General features: G+C 46.1%; 1 protein-coding gene across 1 annotated transcript in view; it reads left to right on the forward strand.

The window, feature by feature from the left end:
* Positions 1-20,978, forward strand: part of GRIN2A (glutamate ionotropic receptor NMDA type subunit 2A) — a 370,883-nt gene that overhangs the window by 303,565 nt on the left and 46,340 nt on the right. Inside the window, exons 9-11 of the mRNA XM_060648461.3 lie at positions 4,304-4,429; positions 7,809-8,038; positions 15,565-15,725. Coding sequence (XP_060504444.2) covers positions 4,304-4,429; positions 7,809-8,038; positions 15,565-15,725 — 517 coding nt within the window. The remainder of the gene's footprint in view (positions 1-4,303; positions 4,430-7,808; positions 8,039-15,564; positions 15,726-20,978) is intronic.

Genomic DNA, 20,978 nt, shown 5'->3' on the forward strand with positions numbered 1-20,978 from the left:
GGTAGATCTCTATTTTCTATCTTGTTTTCCTTAGCAGTGTCAGTATTTATGCATTAAGTAGCCTGGCTACAGGTGTAGAAACTGCATGAGACATAGCCAAGTGTTATTTTTTTTTTCTTTAAAGGATGGTATTGTGTGGAGTGTTTGGTTACCATCAGCGGTTTTTGACAGTAGCTATCTTGAAGATGGTGGGATTTAAATTCCGCTTTCCTTGGCACCCCCATCAGTGGGTTTGTCCCAGATTTGGGAAGGTGAAATTGAACATTGACCCCAAAAGCAAACTGCATGACAGAGGGAACTAATTAAAGTCACTGAAATTTGTTACATTTTTCCAGATAGACACACACACACACACACACACACACACACACACCCTTGTCTGGTAGAGACCTAAAATTTGCAGACGAGAGCCAGTCTGTGGACACTGGCTCCAAGCCCATAGTCTTACTTGTCCACCATCTTCTTTTATATGTCATGGCGCATCCAGTGAAACCGTCCGTGTTTCGTTCCCTTCAGTGGAACATTGACTAACAGGATTTTGGGTGCCGCCTCACTCACAGAGACCTATGGATTTGCCATTTTCGTTTCTGATAATCCATTTAAGCTGTTGAAATCCTTACCACTCCCTGGATTTGATTTTGCACTCCTTGCTTCCATTCTCGTAACCTTTGTTGGACTAACGTGGAACTTGACACACACACACCTCATTATGTTCCTTTTGTGCCTTTGTCTGATATGGATAATGGACCCATATCTTAACAACAGAGCCTCACTACACCAGGAGAAATGCAGCCGCCCAATAGAGACGACACGGGCAGAATCTTGATGATCGGGAGACCCTCATGCACAAGCCACTGCTTATCACCATCTCCCATTTACCTGGCAGACTCTGTAACAGAGCTCTTTGGCCCTGGGGGTTAAGAAAAGGTTGGAGGAAGTGAGTTCATGGAAAGAATGGAAAGACGTGTGTTTCCTTTCACAAGTTGTTGACATACCTCCATAGTGAGAGTACGTTTTTTCCAATTCAATCAGAGAAGAAAAAATGCCAACAACTGGCTTGTCTCATAAAAAAAAAAAAAAAATGTGTTGCTGATATCAAATCTGGCCTCAACCCAGTTTCCCCTAGATTTTTATCTTACCTGCATTAGTTGAACATTTCCATAAAAAGTCAAGCATTTTTGCTAAGTTTAGCCAAGCCTCCTTACCTGCACCCCCCTTGTTCTTCCTCCTGTATCTTTAAAAATAAAGTAAAATAAATTGCAGCCAGAGGAAACTATTTTCAAAGCAGTTTTTACACAGTAGGCTTAATATGTTTTCTAGTCACTAAATTACATCCCTGTTCGATTCACTGTGCACCCCCTTATTTACGGCCATTATCTGCAGGTTTTGAAAGTCATAATGAGCCATGCTAAGCTACATTTTTCCATTCACTGGCTCAGTCTTCTGGAAGAGCCCAAACATTCAAAATCTGATTGCACTGCTCTTCATTACTTCCTGTCCTCTCTCCGCTAACTCCATTAACTCACGTCGGAAACGCTTGCAGGTAAAGCCTCCCAGGCTTCGTGTGCAAACGTAACCAGCAACTCTTCAAGGACAGAGGTGGCGTCTGGTGCAATATTTCCATTCATTTACTTCCAAAGACTTTCCAAGCAGGTTGGATTGTTTGAGCCAAAGAAATGCTGGTCTGGAGCCTCCTAGATGGAAGCCCCTTCACGGACAAATGTTGAATCTGTTTTAATCCAGTCAAGGATGTAATCCGGAGCTATCCCAAATGTTTCTGGGTCATTCCTTAGACACTGTAGATGGTGCTTCACCATTATTCCAGTGCTTTTCTATGTTGTGGTGGTGGTGGTGGCGGTGGTGTGTTAACAGCAATCCTTAAGGGCACTTCATAGGCACCTAACTTACCAAAACCAGAACACTGGGGGCGCCTGGGTGGCTCAGTCGGTTAAGCAGCCTACTTCAGCTCAGGTCATGACCTCGCGGTTTATGGGTTCAAGCCCCACGTCGGGCTCTGTGCTGACAGTTCAGAGCCTGGAGCCTGCTTCTGCTTCTGTGTCTCCCTCGCTATCTGCCCCTCCCCCGCTCATGCTCTGTCTCTGTCCGTCTCAAAAATAAACAAACATTTAAAAAAAAATTTTTTTTAATAAACATTAAAAAAAAAACTTTTTTAAAACCAGAACACTAGAGCAGGATCCTTTTATCTCTCTGCCATGCTCATGAGCCAAGGGGCAGGTGTCGCTTCCAAGTGGGGAAACATCTGGGATCAGTTGCTTGATCGGGCTTCCACCTTATTTTTGGAACAGTTAGTGTCAGCATTAGGATGCATCAACTGCCAAATGAAGCCATGTGCGTGAAGTATTCAGTAAGGATGGCCCCTAATATGTTGTATCATGTTACTGCCACCTGCAGTGGCAGTGAAGTTATCCGATGAATAAACGTGCATGTTTGAAACCAGGACACCTTTTTCAGGACCACGAACAGCACACCGCTACCGCCATTGCCACTGCTGGTTCTGGCTTTACCCGCGGAATCAAATAGCGCTTCCACGGGATGTACTGTGTGTGTGTGCACAGCAAACATCACACACCATCAAGTGCTTTCCGTGATTGTGCTCTTTTACTCATCATGGTGACCCTCCTCCCGTCAGATGCACCATGCCATTAACATACCCAGCTTGGAGAATTCGTTCACCATTTCTCCTCTTGAATATTGAGTATTTTTAATCTCCTAATTATTTCTTTATTTCTTCTCCCTTTTGGGCACACCTCATTACCCAATTGCAATGATTTCAGGGATATAATATTGTTATTACCCAAGCTAATTTCAACTAAGATATATCATGGTGGCAACCTCATTGATTTCTTCCAACTCACCATGTGTTATTTAACCTAAGTAGCCTGTGCTGGTACCTGATCCTTTTTAACATATTTGCACCATGGAAACTGCATTGCAAAGCATTCCTGCCAGTTTTTAAATTATCCAATGTAGTTAAAGCTTCGGACGTATTAGTTTCTTGTTATATAGTAAGCTCATTAAACTGGAATTTATGATGACCCCTAGCTGTGTCACAGGCTTTAATGATAGGGTGGCTTGCTACCAGCCTAGTTCTTTATGATTATTACCAGCTTCATCAGAAAAACAATTTAAAAATAATAAAATGCCTACTATTCAGGGTGTTATTGGGCTTCTTATATTTTACCCTAAGAAAATGTTTGCTTGTGATGAAAAGGATTATAACTTTATTGGTACCCAAGGGCAGTTTCTTCCCAATGATGCATTCAGGTGGAGATATGTTCATTTTCCAAAATTTTTGTCTGTGTTGATTTTCTAGCAAATCTGTGACCTGTGTGAATACAATGGCTCCATTCAGCCCATTTTCATACCCTCAATCAGACTGAATATAAGCGTTAATTTATTTTACATAAAATCTCTTAACTTTCTAGAGCATTCTAAGATTTAGAACCTTGTGACTTGGCCTGCCCTTCTGAGACATCCATATGAAAATGAGCTGATGTAAACTACTTTTAGGGGAAATTACCATCTCTCCAAATACTCCTTCATTGTCTCTCTTCTTTGAGCAATGCTTTTTTCACCCAATTACCATGCGAATATGATATCCTCAGTTGACTTTTCAAATGCATTCAAGCCCATTTCCAGCATCAACAAGATTTTAAAATTGTAGAGATCTCATCTGTCTGGAGCAGACGGCAGAGAGGAGAGTGTGGTAGTCCGAGCAGTGGTGGCAGACGTTGACCTTCCAATATTGATTGCTGTCAGCCCCCTGATTTTACGATCCTTTTCTACCAGGTTGTAGTGTGCCCTTTCCTTCTGGAATTCCCCACACATTGTCCCTCTACCATGTAAGAATACAAGTGAAAATAAGAATAAAACCCATGCTGGTCAGCAGAAGCCTTAGAATTGACTCTTTGGGCCGGGTCTTGCTTCGCCATAGCATTGGTCCCCAGGATGATGCTATAATCATATCAGACCCAACGGACTCTCTATTTGCATTCTTTTTCCCGTTTGTTTTTACTTTCCTTGACCCGATTTGGATGGTGTCCTATGCTCTTCTCTATTTTTACCCTGTTATGTACAGTCTTGTAAAATGCCTCAAATGTTCTGTAGCATGAAGAATGGTGGAGACGTATGAACCGACAGGGATTCATAGCTTCTTTTGAATGATCAGATGCTCATGAGGGAGGGGTGAGCCTGCCAACGGACCTCTGGGCTTCCCGCTGGCCCTGGTTGTGAGAATCCGCAAACTGACCATGTTCTACTCCTCTGGCCTGTTCATCCGCAGAACCGTTCAGCGCCTCCGTGTGGGTGATGATGTTTGTGATGCTGCTTATCGTGTCCGCCATAGCTGTTTTCGTCTTCGAGTACTTCAGTCCCGTTGGATACAACAGGAGCTTAGCCAAAGGGAAAGGTGAGACCTCCCTCACACTGACCCTGTTTCATTGACTTTCGACAAAGATTTCAGGTGGAGAGCACATCATCCTGTGTGGGCTTGCTCTTGGGTTCCATGAACGGTGCCAGGTCACCAATGCTACTGGTAACCCTGTACACTCTGCAGGTTATTTGCTTGAACTAAAGAGGGGATCAAACAAAACGGAACACTTTTAATCGTGTTATCCTGTGGCAGCCTGTCGCCGTTAGGTGGAAACCACTGGCGATTTGTTGAGAAAGCAGATTTGAAGAATTTTTTCTGGCAATTAACATTTAAAATCTGTGTCAGAAGAAATGTTCAGGTTGTTTTGAGTCTCGACTTCAGTCCGGGCAGAGGAAGTGGCTTTTATAGATACTAGTTTAAGAACATTCTCCAGACTACTGAATCACACTTGAATTCATTTGACAGTAAAAATAGTTATAAAGTGGTATTTTCCCCCAAAGAATTACATTTTCCTCTTGATAGTGCCTGACCTTAGTGCATTGTACTTGATAAAGCTGCCATCAGTAGGTAGAAAATTGCACTGGGAGACATTCATTGGCTATAACTTATTAAGAGGCCCCTGTGCAAACCAATATTCATGTTAGAGACATAAACACATTACATCACTCTGAGTGACTCTTCCTCAGTGCACAGCACGTTCTAAGTGGATGGCCTCGGGAAGGCTGCTTGGACCAAATCCCTTTCCTGAAAAATGACTTAGGATGGTGGAAGACAGTAGGCATACAGCCATTCAAAATCAGGGTGCTTCAACTTGCCACATATTCTTATCCAGAAGATTCACTATTGGAAACAGTCAGCAGGTCATGGGAATCTGCTAGGAACTTAGTTTTCTTGAAATCCTCCCACTTCTTAACCACTAAAGAGTGGTGGTAACTACATGAATCATCTCCAGTCAAGCTAACATAGTGAAAATGCCATAAATAATCATAAATTGTGTTTTAAATGGGAGAGTCACCAGCCTCCACTAAAAGGGCAACGTAAGTAACCAGTACAGAGGTTCCAACAGAGTGGGGTCTGGGAGGGTTTTCTGGGAGTGATCGCACCACAGTGGAGTCTGTATTTACATTCATAGAATCAAAGTTTGTGCTGTTTTGTGAATTCATGCATTTCTCTGACGAGTATTTATTGAGGAGGTACCATGTCCCAGGCACTGTGCTAGCACAGAGGGACAACATGATAAAGTGGGCGGAGACTTCCTGATTTCCCCCCTCCCCCTGCCGGGGAGCTGAGAATTTACTTGTGAAGATAACACATGAACACGTAACATTAATAGTCACAGATGGTAATAAGTGTCAAGAGAAGGGGAGTAAAAGACAAAGTGAGGTGACGGGTGGGGGCACTGCTTTAGATAAGATGGCCAAGCAGGGAAGAACTTCCGGAAGACAGGACATTGGAGCTGAGGACCCGAAGGAATGAGAAGTCACGTGAGAAATGGAGGGACAAGCATTTTCTGCAGATGGAACAGCAAATACAAAGAAAGACCTTGACGGTGAATCAATCTGGATGAAACAGAAAAGACGTGAGTGAGAGCGGTGGACAGTGATACAAGATGGCGGGAAAGGCGGGATGGAGCATGTACAGCATAGGAGGATCACGGGGGCTGCTCTCTTGGGATAATGAGAAGGGCAGGCAGGAGTGGAAGGAAGGTGCTAGTTTTCTGAGAGAAAGGATTACAGTAGTTTGAACTTGGCTGCAGATTAGTGGATAAATCAGGTATATATCTTTCAAGACGAAAAACAATCCAGAGGCCGTCACATGCGACAACTCCTTCTCTGGCCAAAGCTCACACTTGGAAGACTATTGTAAAGCAAGGAATTGAGCAAGCAAACTCCCCAGCCCTTCCGTCGCCTTGAGGCTTTTTGTTTCCTGCTCCTCTGCTTGTGGAAACTCGAGACATGACAGCTACAGGTTTCTTTGTGCAAAATGGCTTTCTGTTACATTTCCCGGCACGTTATGGGGAAGGTTTTATGTCCAACTCAGTAATAGTATCCATGAATCAGGAGTTCACAAAAGTCTTGGACAGAAGCCCTGCAGCTGCCTATTTCTGATTCCCAAATAGCCATCACTTCTGGTCAGCCTCATTCCCTAATAAAATTAAGTAGTTCATGAAGTTAACTGGATTGACTCTAATTATTATTTTTTTTCCTAAGACTTCTTGACATCTTGGGAATAAATAAGTCCAGAAGATTATGAAACTAGGCAAAGAGAAACAGAAGCGCTTGAGATTGAGAATAACAAAATTAATTGCCTTCCCTTTGATGTGCTGTATAGGGTTATTATAAATATTGCTGCCGCCTGGGTTTGGCCTCCAGTGTGCAGAAAGCTTGCTTCTCCCAGGCTCCCTGCCCAGAACTTCATACCTCCCGTCAATGATTCACTTCTGCCACCTTATTTATTGCCCACTCTGCTGGTGTTGCCAACTGAAGTCTGAGTAGATCATTTTTTCATATCTTCATTTACTTAAATGACATAAAAATTAACCTTCTGTTAAAGGAAGTCCTTTTTCCCATGAAATGAGGGCATAAATTGATTTTTTCCCCCTTGTGCAAAACAGACATGAAAGCCGAAAGGCTTGCATTTTACAGCCCGCAGATCCCACCCCCACCCCAATAAATTGTGCCATGTTGTTGTGCCTCTTTAGTGAAGATTGCTACAAAGAACATTTAAGAATCTTAAAAGGGACACGTAGCTGTTGTGGGGATACACCGAGGAAGAAAAAGTGCTGTGATATCAGAGTTCATTTTCCGTGACCTGCAACCAAATGTCTTTCATCTGTGAAGTGGTGGGAGAATTCAGCTGTTATTCGGGTTCCTTGATGTCTCCAATTGCAGAGCGTTTTCAGTTGGGTTTAATTCCTATATTGTGCACACTTTACGTCTGAGTTTGAACAGGAGCAGTTGCGAGGGACAATTGGATTAGACTGCCACACGTCAGTCCCACTGGACCGCATGGTTCTTACCGGTAGCACGGCCTGTGACAACTGAAGCGACCCCACACATGCATTTCTGCAAGCCTCGCTAGGCTGATTAAGGAGATTGGCTCCCCCAGATGGAAATCGAATCCAAATTTAAAACCACATTTTGCAGAGCCCTTTTCTTTTCCTTTCTCCCTTGTTTGTTTTTATTATTTATTTCGCCTTCTTTTAAGAAATGTGGCCAAAAAAAAAATCCAGCTAGATAGAAATGTGGGGGAAATGCTCATTTTTAGAGACGCAGGGAGTGTGGTGGCTGTGGTTCTGGGGCAATGAAGTACCACCGTGAGACAGTCCCATCTTCCGGCACCCGGCAGGATTGCTGGCAGCCGCCGCATTGCCCTTTGGAGAAAGTTCTGAGAATGTCCTTCCTCTTATTTGCAGCACCCCATGGGCCTTCTTTCACGATTGGAAAAGCTATATGGCTCCTCTGGGGCCTGGTGTTCAACAACTCCGTGCCCGTCCAGAACCCCAAAGGTACCACCAGCAAGATCATGGTGTCCGTGTGGGCCTTCTTCGCCGTCATCTTCCTGGCCAGCTACACGGCCAACCTGGCCGCTTTCATGATCCAAGAGGAATTTGTGGACCAAGTGACCGGCCTCAGTGACAAAAAGGTAAGGTCACCTTACTTCCCTCACTGCCCGAGGGGCTGATCTTAAATGCTGTCTTCTCAGAAGGGCCCATTCAAACCCATCAACTCTAAAGCACAAAGCCAGAGGGTTGGGGTTTTTTTTCTTTTAACTTGAATTGGCATCTTTCTAAAAATTTTAGAAACAGAACCTGAGGCTTAGCCCTCCCGGATCTAAAAGATTCCCGGTCTAATTTGGAAGCACCGTTTCCCCAAATGGTCATCTGTCATATTTAGAGAACGATGACGGTGGCACTGTGTTCCAGCTCAGGCTGGAGTTCTCCCCGTAAGACAGCGTGTGGTGTTGGAGGAGACCCACGAGCCTGGACAAGGAGAAACTTGGGCGGGGCAGAAGTGGGGTGCTCTGAGCCTGTAGCGACGTCCCCGTTCTCTGGCATTGGTTGAGTCTCTAATGTGCCCCACGCCTGGATTTCTCATCTCTGACACGAAAGAAAGTCGTCTCTACGGCCTGCCCAGAGACAAACTAACAGCGCCTTTGTACCCGTGTAGCCGGCCAGCCCCACCGTCTGCATTCCTGACTCACCTGAAATTTCTTCAAGGGCACAAAAGGAGCAGAGAGGCTTTTCGTTCGCCACCGGCTCCTTTTTACCCAGACACCTCTCCAGCCCTCCCTCTCGGGGCGGGGCCGTGCTTCCAATATCACACCTGCTGTCTCCATTCTCTGCTAGAATGTCACAAGGGAGGCGGGGTGTGAGTGGCTGTTCAGAAAGGCACCCAGAGGAAGAAAAGAGGTAAACCGGGTGCAGCCTTCCGTTGAAATTTTAGGTTCAGGAAGCAAATCCTGACTTGCTAAGCTCAGCAGTGTGGGGATTGCTGCCTCGCAAAGATTTTCTGTCTCGCGTACGTGGATAATTGTCTCTCTTCATAAAATCTCACCAGCATGTCTTGCTGACTTAAGTCTACGTGTATTCTTTTGGCATTCGTCAACAAACCGCTGAATAGAAAATCAACCATGAAAGGCCCTAACAGCTTATCTGTGACATATGCTGTGGTTGAAAGAGGTAGAGAGAAGGCCTGTCATCAGAAAGATGATGAGTGGCAGGGGTGAGTGGTTGGCCTCTCTCCGAACGCTTCCCACTGTGGCTGGAGTAAATGCCACTCTACCATGGCGACAGAGCCCTCTATTATCTGGTGCACCCCTCAAGTGTTCCCTCCCTCTTGCTCACACAGCCGCCCTCCCTGTACCCTCAGTACCGCAAGCAGATTTCCACCACAGTGCCCTTGCACTTGTTCTGCCCTCTGCCTTGAATGTTCTTCCCCATCATTCATGGCTGGCTCCTCCTTGACTTTCCGGTCTTTTAGGGAAAGTGTCACCTCTTGGGAGGGGTGTTCCCAGCCACTGTGGCGAACTTGGCAGCTTGCGCTCATACTCCCACGATACTTCACTTCTAGTAGAGAGAAATAAACAACACACGCATGAATGTAAATGGGGAACAAAATTCCAGGCAGGAACAAGTATTATCAAGGAGCTAAAACCTGTGAGATTAACATTGACATGGCTGGAGGGGCTATCAGGGGAATGCTTAGGAGAGAGTTCTCTGGCACTTAGGTGCTCAGGATATGTTTGTTGGGTGACAAATGCATGCTGTGTAGGACACTGTAGGCATCTCACCTGGGTCTCCTGGGATCCGTCTTCCAGCTCCGTGTACCCATCCCACTTTTGCTGACAAAGGTTCATAAGGGGGATCTTCACAGGAGGATCACCTTGGGGCACTAGAACGGTAAACTTCTGGGAAGGTTAAGTTCCCCCAATCCCTTCGGTTACCTCTAAACAACAGCTAACCAGTGTGGGAGCACAAAACCCCAGCCGTTCCTTTGCTTCTGGGCAGGGCAAACTCAGAGGTGCGATTTACTCCATGCTTTTATAGTCACGGAACCTGGCCGTGCCTCCTCATTCCTACCTGACGTTTAGGAGAAGAGATTGTAGCGAGAGAGGCAGACAGCAGTCGTGAATGTGCCTTGTAGTCCATAGAATCCCCCACGGCCACCGGCACCGGTACGTGCCTCGCGTCACATCAGGGGAACGAAAATACGGTTCCTCGAAGAGGCAGGTTGAGGTACAGCAGAAGCGTCGGGAACCAGGATTTTTCAAGAAAGTAGTTCACGGCCTATTTTGCTTTTTGTTGCTCTTTTCAAAGGCAAGGGTGAGAAAAAAATATCCCTTGCTACGTAGTTTTGGGTCTAAATAACATGGCCGCTTGTGGGAAAACTAATTAGAACCACTAATAATTTGACTGACCTTCTCTGGCTTTGAGACACCTCGTAACAGATACCACATCCTCATGGGACACAGCTCAGCTCCCAAGCTCAGAGCATTAGTGGCACGCAGATAGTTCTTTTAATTAAATGTTTGGTACAATTAGATAAACAGCAAAATTCTTGGAGTAAATAAGCTAAATGCTCCCAGAAGAGTAATAGCAGATCCACCGAAAAAGTTTACAAAATAAAAAAATCTATATGGAATCAATTTATTTTAATACTGTACACACTCAGGTGTTTTTTTTCCTTTATTTCCCTTTTTTTTTTTTAAATCATGATTACCTGTGTAACAACTCAGGTTTATGATGCTTTTAAAGCATTTTGCAGTCTTAGTGCTTGCTGGGAAAAGCACCGTTGAAGCCCGTGGCGCACTCAGATGAGCTCGGGCTTCGGTTCTAAATAGGCAGATTCATAGGTAGATGTTCCCCTAGGAAATACTAAAGAAAAGTTGAAATGTTGATGGGGAAGCTTCCCAAAAAGGGTGGGGGAGCTCCAAGATGAATGTAGTGGCGAGAGCAACGCCAGATTTGGGGTCAAATGAACCTCCTCCTCCTCCTCCTCCTCCTCCTCCTCCTCCTCCTCCTCCTCAGCCTTGCTGCCTCATGAGCTGTTCCGCACCTCTGGGGGCTGGGAGCGGTGCTGCACCAGCTGGCCTCTTGTGACAATGGGGGGATTCAGGAGCCTGCCTCGGTAGCAGAGCCCACGAACGTGTCCCCGTGGAGTTGTGCTGTCCCCGAGCGCTGCGGTTCTGCTGCTGGGTGGGCACCGGCTGCACAGAGGCCTCTGAGCCTCTCCTCCCTTCTAAGGGCCACAGTCGGTTGATGCTGACCTCCAGAAGCTCATGGCACATCACCAGCAGGAGCAGACCGTACTCGAAATGAAACTCCACATGCCAGTGACCCTTATCTGTAGTCACAGAAGACAGATATATTTTTAATTTTTTTTTAGTCTTTATTTATTTTTGAGAGAGAGCGAGAGCTCAGTGCAGGGTGGGGAAGTGGGAGGGGCAGGGGGGCGGGGAGATGGAGAATCGGAAGCAGGCTCCAGCCTCCCAGCTGTCAGCACAGAACCTGACGTGGGGCTCGAACCCACAAACTGCGAGATCATGACCTGAGCAGAAGTCAGACGCTCAACCAACTGAGCCTCCCAGGCGCCCCTAGTTATTTTTAATAAATGTGTAGTTTGGATGTGTAAGAGGAATAAAGAAATGTCCTGGTCCATTGCCACATTTGTCCTAAGCATATTATCCCCCAGACCTGCATCTGTACTTGCGTGGTCCTGAAGGGCTTGCCGTGTCTTGCCCCCTTGGATGACTTCCAGACTTGTTCACATACTGGATGGAAGAAAAGTTTAGAATATAACCCTCCTAATCCTTTGCTCTCCGGATTAGAAGGAAACTGGCTCCATTATTTGGCTAAAGTCACTTTGGGTGACAGCAGGTGATGAGGCAATGTGTATCAAGCCACGTACTCTTTGAAGGACCAAATGATTAATTGCAAAAGCGGTCCCCAGTTTACACATAGAGAAACTGAGGCTTGGAGAACTTAGGCAGCTGCCCCAAATGACTCAATTCCTAAGGCGCAGATGAGGAGCTGAATTGTCTAAGCCTAAGACCAAGTGAAGGCAATGAACTTGACCAGGGAGTGTAGTCTTCAGAGAGAGAAGCCCCAGGGAGTTCCACTGACTCCCTCCACCCCCGGCATCGTGATTACATTGCTCTGTGGTCTTGCTGACCATGGACATCTTTGTACCACCCTTTCCTCTGCTACAGCCCACATCTGTTTTGTTCTCTTTGGACACAGAACTCTCTGGGAGAAAGTTGCACAAGAAATCGTTTCTGAAAACTACACGGATGATGTCCTCAGTGGGAGGCCCCCGGATTTAAGAGATGACCCACACTTACCTCGTGTGCCTATGGTCTGTTTTTCACACTGTAGGTCCTAGCTTTTTAGTGAGCCCTGAAATTAATGTAACGGTTGTGGCCATTAAAGAAATAGAACATCTTAGTGACATCAGAATAGATCACATGTAGAAAGAGTGCAGGGAAGTGGCACTTGTGTGTGTGTGTGTGTGTGTGTGTGTGTGTGGACAGGGTATACGTGAAGAATGTCCTAGTCCATAGAGTGTGTTTTGAGAGTCATGCTGTAAAAAGTTTGACAGCCTTGGGGCACCTGGGTGGCTCAGTCGGTTAAGCATCCAACTTCAGTGCAGGTCATGATCTCACCGTTCGTGGATTTGAGCCCCACGTCAGGCTCTGTGCTGACAGCTCAGAGCCTGGAGCCTGCTTCAGATTCTGTGTCTTCCTCTCTCTGCCCCTCCCCTGCTTGTTCTGTCTCTCTCTCTCTCTCTCTCTCTCTCAAAAGTAAACAAGCATAATGAACATAAAAAAATTTTTTTTTAAGTTTGACAGCCTTTACTCTAGTGGGAAAGGTTTTTGGATCTCGGTGCTGGGCTGAATTTTGTGGGGGTGATGGTGCAGTTAAGGCCTGAGAAGTGTGGAAGTTCACCACTGAGGCTGAACATCTGTCTCTGTCACTGTGCAAACCCAAGGTAGGGACCAGAGCAAACCTGTAAAGAGCTACGTGGCCCCTCTGCTGCAGACAGGGAGTGAAGGGGACACATCTGGTCAAGTGGACCATCTCCCATGCCTCTGGAGATCGGAAGCAGCTGACACAGCACCTAGATTTATACAGAGTACTTACCTGTGTCCCCAGAGCAGGCGGCTGCCGTGCCCACGAGCGGGGCTGGTGCCTCTTCCTCTTTTGGTGATAAATTGAGGCACTGCCCGCCAGAGGGAGTGCAAAGAGCATTTTGTTGTTCATGTGCACGCACACACACACACATACACGCACACACCTGCACACACACATGCACACACACTCTACCAACGCAAGGCAAGGCAACGCAAGGCAAGGTTGGCTCTCACACACATGCACACACACATGCACACACACTCTACCAACGCAAGGCACCAAGCAGGAAGATCTCATTTGGCCAATGTATGGCCACTTCCCCCCAAATGCAGTGGTGGCTGCTTATTACACAGCAGCTTGCCTAATTCAGGGGACACGATTTTCAAGTGGAAATTTTAATTAACGGTGAAATGAAGTGTGAGTCTGGAAGGAAGAATGATGGTTGTGGTTGGTCTGGCTCGGGTGAACTTGGATGCCTTCTCCGGCAGTTCTTAGCTGCATGTAAGACATGCTGACCTAGAAGTCTCAGATGCCTCTGGATCCTAGCCCTGGTCCCGCCATGGGTTTGCTGGGCATCCTTCCCTTCTGTGGGTTGCACGGTCCTCCCTCTAAAAGAGGAGTGGTTACTAGCGACGGACTTTGAGGAAGGACAGAGTTCAGACTTTAACCTGAGGTCAGGCATAGGTGCGATGGAATTCTGGGCTGCTGCTTGCAAGCAGTGGGATCCTAAATAGGTCACGTAACCTCCCTCAGCCTTAGTTTCCCCATCTGTAAAATGGAGCCTCTAAGATTTGTTACCTGGCAGATTCGTTGTGCAGATTAAATGCTCCAGCATCTGTAAAGTCCTTGGCACAATGCTGGCCCTAAGCAAGTCCTCAAAAAGTGCCAGTCATTATCATTACTGTATAGTTCCAGAATTTCCTATTTCATGGAAAAATGAAGCCCAGGTTACTTTTTTTTTTGTCCATGCTGATAATAAAATTGAAAAGTAATAATAACTATTTTTGAGTGCTCATTCTGTTGCAGGCACTATTTTAATTACTTGACAAATTTTAGCAATTTTAGAATGCCCCACTAACCCCTACAAGAGGAGTACTGATCTGGAAAATAAATGGAGGCAGTATAAAGTGACTTATCTAAGGTCTCATAGTTCATAAATGGTAGAACCTGATTTTTTAACTTTTGAACCTGAGCTCACACTTGTACCTATTGCCCTCTGCTGACTCTAGATTTTAATTCTGTTTCTGGGACTCAGTCAGACCTAGTACTCTTGACTCCTAATCTCGCTGGGCTGTCCCAGGCACTGCACTTATGAACACAATATCAGTCAATCAGGGAAGACAAGTGGAGCATGGAGAGCCAACCTTAATGGAGGCTTGAGAGCCATTCAAGATATGGGCATCCCCAAGAAGCTAATGGTTCCAGCTCAAGAAACGTTCGTGGAGGCTGCCATTATGCCTGGAATATATTAGGTCCCCAATAAGTGGGCCATGCATGAATGAGCGAGTGGGGAATGAGTAAATGGCAAACACAGAGTTACTGTAGGGGAGGAAACATAATTTTCCCTCTACCCTTGTAGGTTCTTGGCTGAGACACCTCTATAACAAAAGACAGATGAACAGGAGAAAAACAAACAAAAGTTTAATAGCATGGATACATTCTGTAGACGTGGGACATGCCCAGGAAAGCCAAGTAACTCTTTGCGATGGCCCAAGCCACCAACTTGACCACTGTCACCAGCTAAGGGCAAAAGAGAGACACGGGGGGTGGGGGTGAGGAGTCCTGTTAGGGGAGCTTGTCAGGAAAAGCACAGTAAACAAGGATGAGGGCTGTTCTATAGACTTAAGTTGGTGCCTTCAACAATAAGAGTTTCTAGAGATGAGACATCTTCCTTCTCTAGGTGCTGAGAGGAAGACACCCCTACCAATATCAGTGCGTCTCTTACAAAAGGGCTTTTACTCTTCAGACCTTGTCCTGTGTCTGCTGTTTGTAAAAATAACCAGCCGAAGAGAATCCTTAGGCCAAGGAGGCGTATCCTGGCGTGATACATTGTGTTGTTCATCATTGCCCAGGGGCGGTCATGGTAATTGTGAATGAGGTTCAGACAAGGGAGTGATTGGTGGGGAAAACAGAGAAATTTCATGAGAAGGTAGATAAAATGAACCGAGTTAAAGTAACACCTTCATTTTGGCAGTTAGTGTTTCCTGAGCACGGCCCGTGTGCCCACCGCAAGGCCAGTCTATAATGGGGCCAAAAAAAGTTAATCCAACGAATGCCTGTCGCACACGCAGCCAGGCCCTGTGCTCGCCACTGGGGGGACAGTTGGGAACGAGACAGACACTGTTTCTGACCTCTCAGAGCTCATGGGCCAGTGGCAGGTGGGATTAAATAAAAAAGGAAACAGAAATGAATGGTTTTTCAGCTGTCCTGTGCTAGGGCGTGCATATGTTTAACTCCCGACACAAGACACAATGGTGGCTGACTTCTCCTCCTTCTTTCTTTGTCTCTGTCCTGTCTGTCTGTCTGTCTGTCTCTCCAGTTTCAGAGACCTCACGACTATTCCCCACCTTTCCGATTTGGCACGGTGCCTAACGGCAGTACCGAGAGAAACATTCGTAATAACTACCCCTACATGCATCAGTACATGACCAAATTCAATCAGAAGGGAGTGGAAGATGCCTTGGTCAGCTTGAAAACTGGGTAAGGATGATGGGGATTTGTTTTCTTCTCTGCAGGCCTGCCAGCCCATAAACCTCACAGAAAATGACTCTGCGTGCCTTGGTGCTTACCTTGCCTTCGCAGCTGTGTTTTCTGGAAAGTAGCTGTGGTTCAGATGAACCCTACGTGAGGGCTCTTTTTGTTAATCTCATGAGCACCACAGGTTTCCTTTTGAGTCGTGTTAAGGAAACACAAATCCAGGACACCTGAAAATGCAGAGAACCAGAGGGGTTTCTTCAACTGATAAAGAAGTTGGTGCAACCCTGTGGGATATTTCAGCCAGAGAGAAAGATCTAAAGGGTCTGTTAGCCTCTCGAAAGTGCTGAAAACAAAGTGCTGCAGACTTTTATCTGATTTGGAGTAGGAGTTTTTGGTGAGTGGCTGTATGTAAAAGCTGATAGTGTAGCACTGACGAAGCAGAAAGGAAAGCTGGAGAGAAGAGCAGCGTCTCTAAAGGTGCAGCCGATGTCCCCGTCCACCTGTTGGCACTGCAGAGTGTAGCCTACTCGGAGGGAGGACCTGCTGAGAAAAGACCGCAGAGGCTAGGATCTTGGGAGGTGAAGCTGGAGTGTGCCTCTCCTCCCCCCGTTGATATCGTGTGTGGCTTGGGACAGACGCTGAGTTGTTCCCAGCCTCATATGTAAGATGGAAATCCTAACGGGACCTAATTCGTAGGGGTTTTGTGAGGACTGAGGGAAGATGTGCCGGAAAGCATTTTGCATAGACACGACCCGACTGCCAGTGCTCTTAGTTGGTGTAAAGGTTAAATTCTCTTCTGTGGCCTCTTCAAAATGCTGGGGATGTGCAAAATGCATCTTGGGGGGTGTGAGACATGACTGTTGTGCATCATCCCGTAGTTTCGTCCACAGCCTCTTCCTTAGGGGCCCCGTCTAAACCCTCAAGCCCAACTTCCGCACGATTTCCAGGAGCTTTGGCCGGTCGCATTTTGTCCCTTCAGTCTCTTTGGAATCTCTTTGGTATCTCAGCAGGGGCTGGGACAACACGTCTTGAGAAGTCGAGCCCATGGCTTACCCCAGACTCGTTCACGTGCTGCGCATTCTGGCTCAGAGTGATTTTTAAAACATCTCATGGAGGACAGACACAAATGCAGAGAAGATACACACATTAAGGACAGTGCTTGACGACTTTGTCCAAACTGACCATCCGTAGCCAATCCCTAGAAACCCTGCCACGCCCTTTTCCCCCGCCACCAGCCTCACTTCTAACACCGTAGACTCATTTGGCCTGTTATTCTAGCATCTCAGTAAGATCACACCGGACGTCTTCTTTTCCGCTCGCCTTCTTTCAGCCCAGCAGTCTGTTTGCGAGATTGCCACGTGTCACTGCAGGTCTGTCATTGCCGTGGCGGTGTGGAAGTCCACTGTGGGGACATGCCACAGAGTCATCCTCGTCTGCTAGTCGTGAACGTTGGGGTAGCGTCCCATTCGGGGATGTTTGGGGTAATGCTTCTAGGGGCATTCTCACACATGCCCTCGCTGCACAAGGGAGTACACCGCCCTTGATACATACTTAAGACAGGAATCGCCGAGCTGTAAAATGCATGTGTGTTTGATCTCGGTAGATACCAGAAAATTCTGATGACTTTCCAGTTGAGCCCCAGATATGGGTTTTGTAGGTTTGTTTCTGCCATGGTCTTTTCTTCAACATACACTGTCGGTTTGGACGGACCATGAACGCAAATGTGGATGACAGTGGTTAGAAAGAGCGAGTGGAGTCTCGCTGGCCCCGTCTCTATCCATCTGTCACCCAGAGCAGTGAATGGGTTGTTTTCTTGCTTTCCCATTTTTTTTTTTAAAAAAACAATACGAACAAAAAGGAGTCAAGGAATGGAAACGGTTCCTAGCCATAAATCGTATACATTGTTTTCTGGAAGCCATATAATAATTATGACATCCATCCCAGCAAACCTGGGCAGCTGGCAGCTTTACTCTATACTCAGTTTTCCATGTGAGAGATAATTTGTGCTATTACAGCAAACTCAGAAACCAGAGTTGGAGAGGTATGAGTCTTTTTAAAAAAATATTTATTTCTTTTTTTTAAATATTTATTTATTTATTTATGGAGAGAGAGAGAGAGAGAGAGAGAGAGACAGAGCACAAGCAAGGGAGGGGTACAGAGAAGGACACATAGAATCCAAAGTAGGCTCCAGGCTCTGAGCTGTCAGCACAGAGCCCAACACGGGGCTCGAATTCACGAACTGTGAGATCATGACCTGAGCCAAAGTTGGACGCTTAACTGACTGAGCCACCCAGGCGCCCCTGTATGGATCTTTTTTAAAGAACTGCTTGGTTAATTATTTAAATTAATTAAATTAAAATTTGAATAGAGAATGCATTACATAATTCCAAATCAAAAAGTATTGTATAAAAAGATGAACAGTGAAGAACCTTCCCCCCACACTGTTTCTCCTCTGCCAAGTATCCCCAACAGCAACCACATCTCCTGACCATCCTGTGTCCCTCCAGATCAATCTATGCATAATTAAAAGCCTTCTGTAGCTCCTTTTTTGAAAACGTTCATTATTTTCTCTATTGGTCTCTTGGTCTTTTTCTTATTAAGCCCTTTATTTGTGGTGTAGTTACAAATGGTGTTCCCAGCTTTCTGGTCTTTGGAGCTTCCAGATGGTATTTTTTTTTCCATGCCGATTTTTTTTTTGTAGTCAAATTTATCAGTTTTTTTTTTTAAGTCTTCTGGGTTATGAATTGTAATTCAGAAGTCCTTCTCTACTCCAAAAAGAGATTCCTTTCTTGAATTTTCTTCTATCCCAGTTGCATTTTTTTTTTATTTTAGAAAGATAGAGCAGGGAAGGGGCACGACCTGATATGATATGACTTCAACCCCTCAACATGATTATGAGAAGCAAAATGTGGGAACCTGCCACCACAGAATGGTACCAGGATCCCAGCAACTCCATGGGGGTCTCATCTGCTCCTCCTCCAAGACTTCATCAGAGTCAAGTGTCTGCCTCACCTTGCTTCTTATCTTTTCCTTACCTCTCACATCTCGTCTCCTTTTAAAACTTGCCACTAGGAAATAGGTTATTTTAAAACATGATGTGCCTTAGGCAATAATTTCACAAGAGTAAATATCATGAGGCTGTATTGTTGAAGGAATAACAGTAACAAAATGAACTCCTCACATACCCAGCACCCAGCCATTCCCCTCCTTCACTGCAGCATCTCCAGAAGATTCCAATCTTCTGGAAGGTAGAGAGAGGTGCCCTACACACCCCTGAATTGTTAAACTTGAGGAGATTTTAAAATTAAAATTTTTTAATGTTTTATTTATTTTTGAGAGAGAGAAAGAACGCAAGCAGGGGAGGGGCAGAGAGAGAAAGAGGGAGATACCAAACAGGCTCCAGGCTCCGAGCTGTGAGCACAGAGCCTGACATGGGGCTCAAACTCATGGACCTCCGAGATCATGACCTGAGCCGAGGTCAGATGCTCAACCAGCTGAGCCACCCAGGTGCCCCTGTGAGTCTGCATTTTAACAAGCATCCTTCTTCTCCAGGTGATTTTGATTCATGCTGAACTTTGAGAACTACTGTTCTAAAGGGATTCCATAAACACATTCTACTGAGACAACATATAAAAAGTAGACCAGTCAATGTAACCACGTAGCTTATCTCTGGGATCCCTAATTGCCTTAAGACCAGAGGTAGAGAGAAACCTGAAACTAAGTTAAGTTTCATTGTTTACTGAAACTTTAAGTCGAGATAAACCATTCCAGAAATCAGCAGGCAAATCAACGAGGAAACAAGATATGACGTGCAAACATGGACAGGGATAGGGTTTTTCAGGATTGGGTCTGTTGTGACAGGTAGGGGCTCTCCTGAATCAGAGGTGGGTGAGCGGTTTGTGACCCCGGGTTTCTAGACCAGTATTTCTCCGAGGGTGGCCTGAGTCTGAGTCAGTAGAGGTGCTAATAAAAATGTGGGTTCCTGAGCCCCACTGAGCCGACAGAATCAGAATGTCCGGGGGCGGCAGCCTGGGAATCGGCATGCCAGAGGAAGCTCTTCGGTAACTCTGACCTGCGCTCATCCAGGTTTGAAGACATCCGCTCTGGAAGAGGGAGCTGAAATGAGCGGAGGCAGATTTAGATTTACAAATGCTCCGTCATGAGAAGCTCATGTTCTCCAAGCGGTTCTAGCAAATGGGCAAACTTGCAAGCCCAGCGTTTTACGGCAGATTTAAATTAAACCGTCAACATCCCCAGGACTCCTCAGAGCCTAATATTTCAAGACGCAGTGGGATGGTTTCTGTTTATCTTCACTGATGTTCGTGTGCAGTTATTTGTATATACGTTTATGAAAAGTCCTAATTTCCTTTGGAAGCATCCTTCTTTAGCCCTTGGCCATGCCGTCCCCTATCTATCTGATTTCCTGTCCCGCCCAAGAGTGTTGGGAAACAGGCAGGCATCTTTCGGCTTCCCTTACGTTGAGTATTTGGAGAGAAGGATGGGGAGGGAGGGTTGCCTTTGGACTGATAAACATTTACTGCAGGCCTCACGTCGTGCTCAGGGATGTGTCTGTAAAAATAAAATCAGGCAGCTACTTGCGTAGCTTCGCGGCACTGCCTTCGCGGTAAAGGGGAGCACTGAGCCCCTGTTCTGGAGCACAGGGTCCCCAAGCCTCTGGGGCTCAGGAATCCATGCTTTTATTAGCAGTTCTGGTGACTCAGGTAGAGGTAGTCCGTGGCTTCTGAGAGGTTCATTGAATGTTGGGAGATGGTGTCCCGTCTGAAGAGGAAGGGCATTTCAGAAGGCGTGCCCCGGAGGAGACGAGGCATGGAAGAGGTTTTGTGCAGGCTTAATTGGAAGCGTCTCTGGGACCCCATCATTGGGCACCCACCTCCCCTCTGCATCTGTTGAGACCCAGCAGTTGGTGAGACGCAGCCCCAAACGTTTCACATGCATAATAATCCCGTTTAATCCTGACAGCATGCTGCCGAGCCGGATGTCTCCTTTAAGGGATGAAGAACTGAGGTTAACTAAAGTACTCAACAGGCTATTTAACCAAGTCACTACCTTGAAGAGTTACTAAGTGTGATATCTGGGGTTGCCTCTCCCCAGCGGCGTGCCAGTGAGGCAGCTGGGTGTAAGAGGTTAGAGCTCCAAAGACTTGGAGCCCGCAGTTTTATCTCTGATATATGTGTGTGTGTGTATCTAGGCATATTTAAAATACTGCATATAAGATACAGATATTTTATATTACAT

The sequence above is a fragment of the Panthera onca genome, chromosome E3 (genome assembly GCF_046562875.1).
Source record: "Panthera onca isolate mPanOnc1 chromosome E3, mPanOnc1 haplotype 2, whole genome shotgun sequence".
NCBI lineage: Eukaryota > Metazoa > Chordata > Mammalia > Carnivora > Felidae > Panthera > Panthera onca.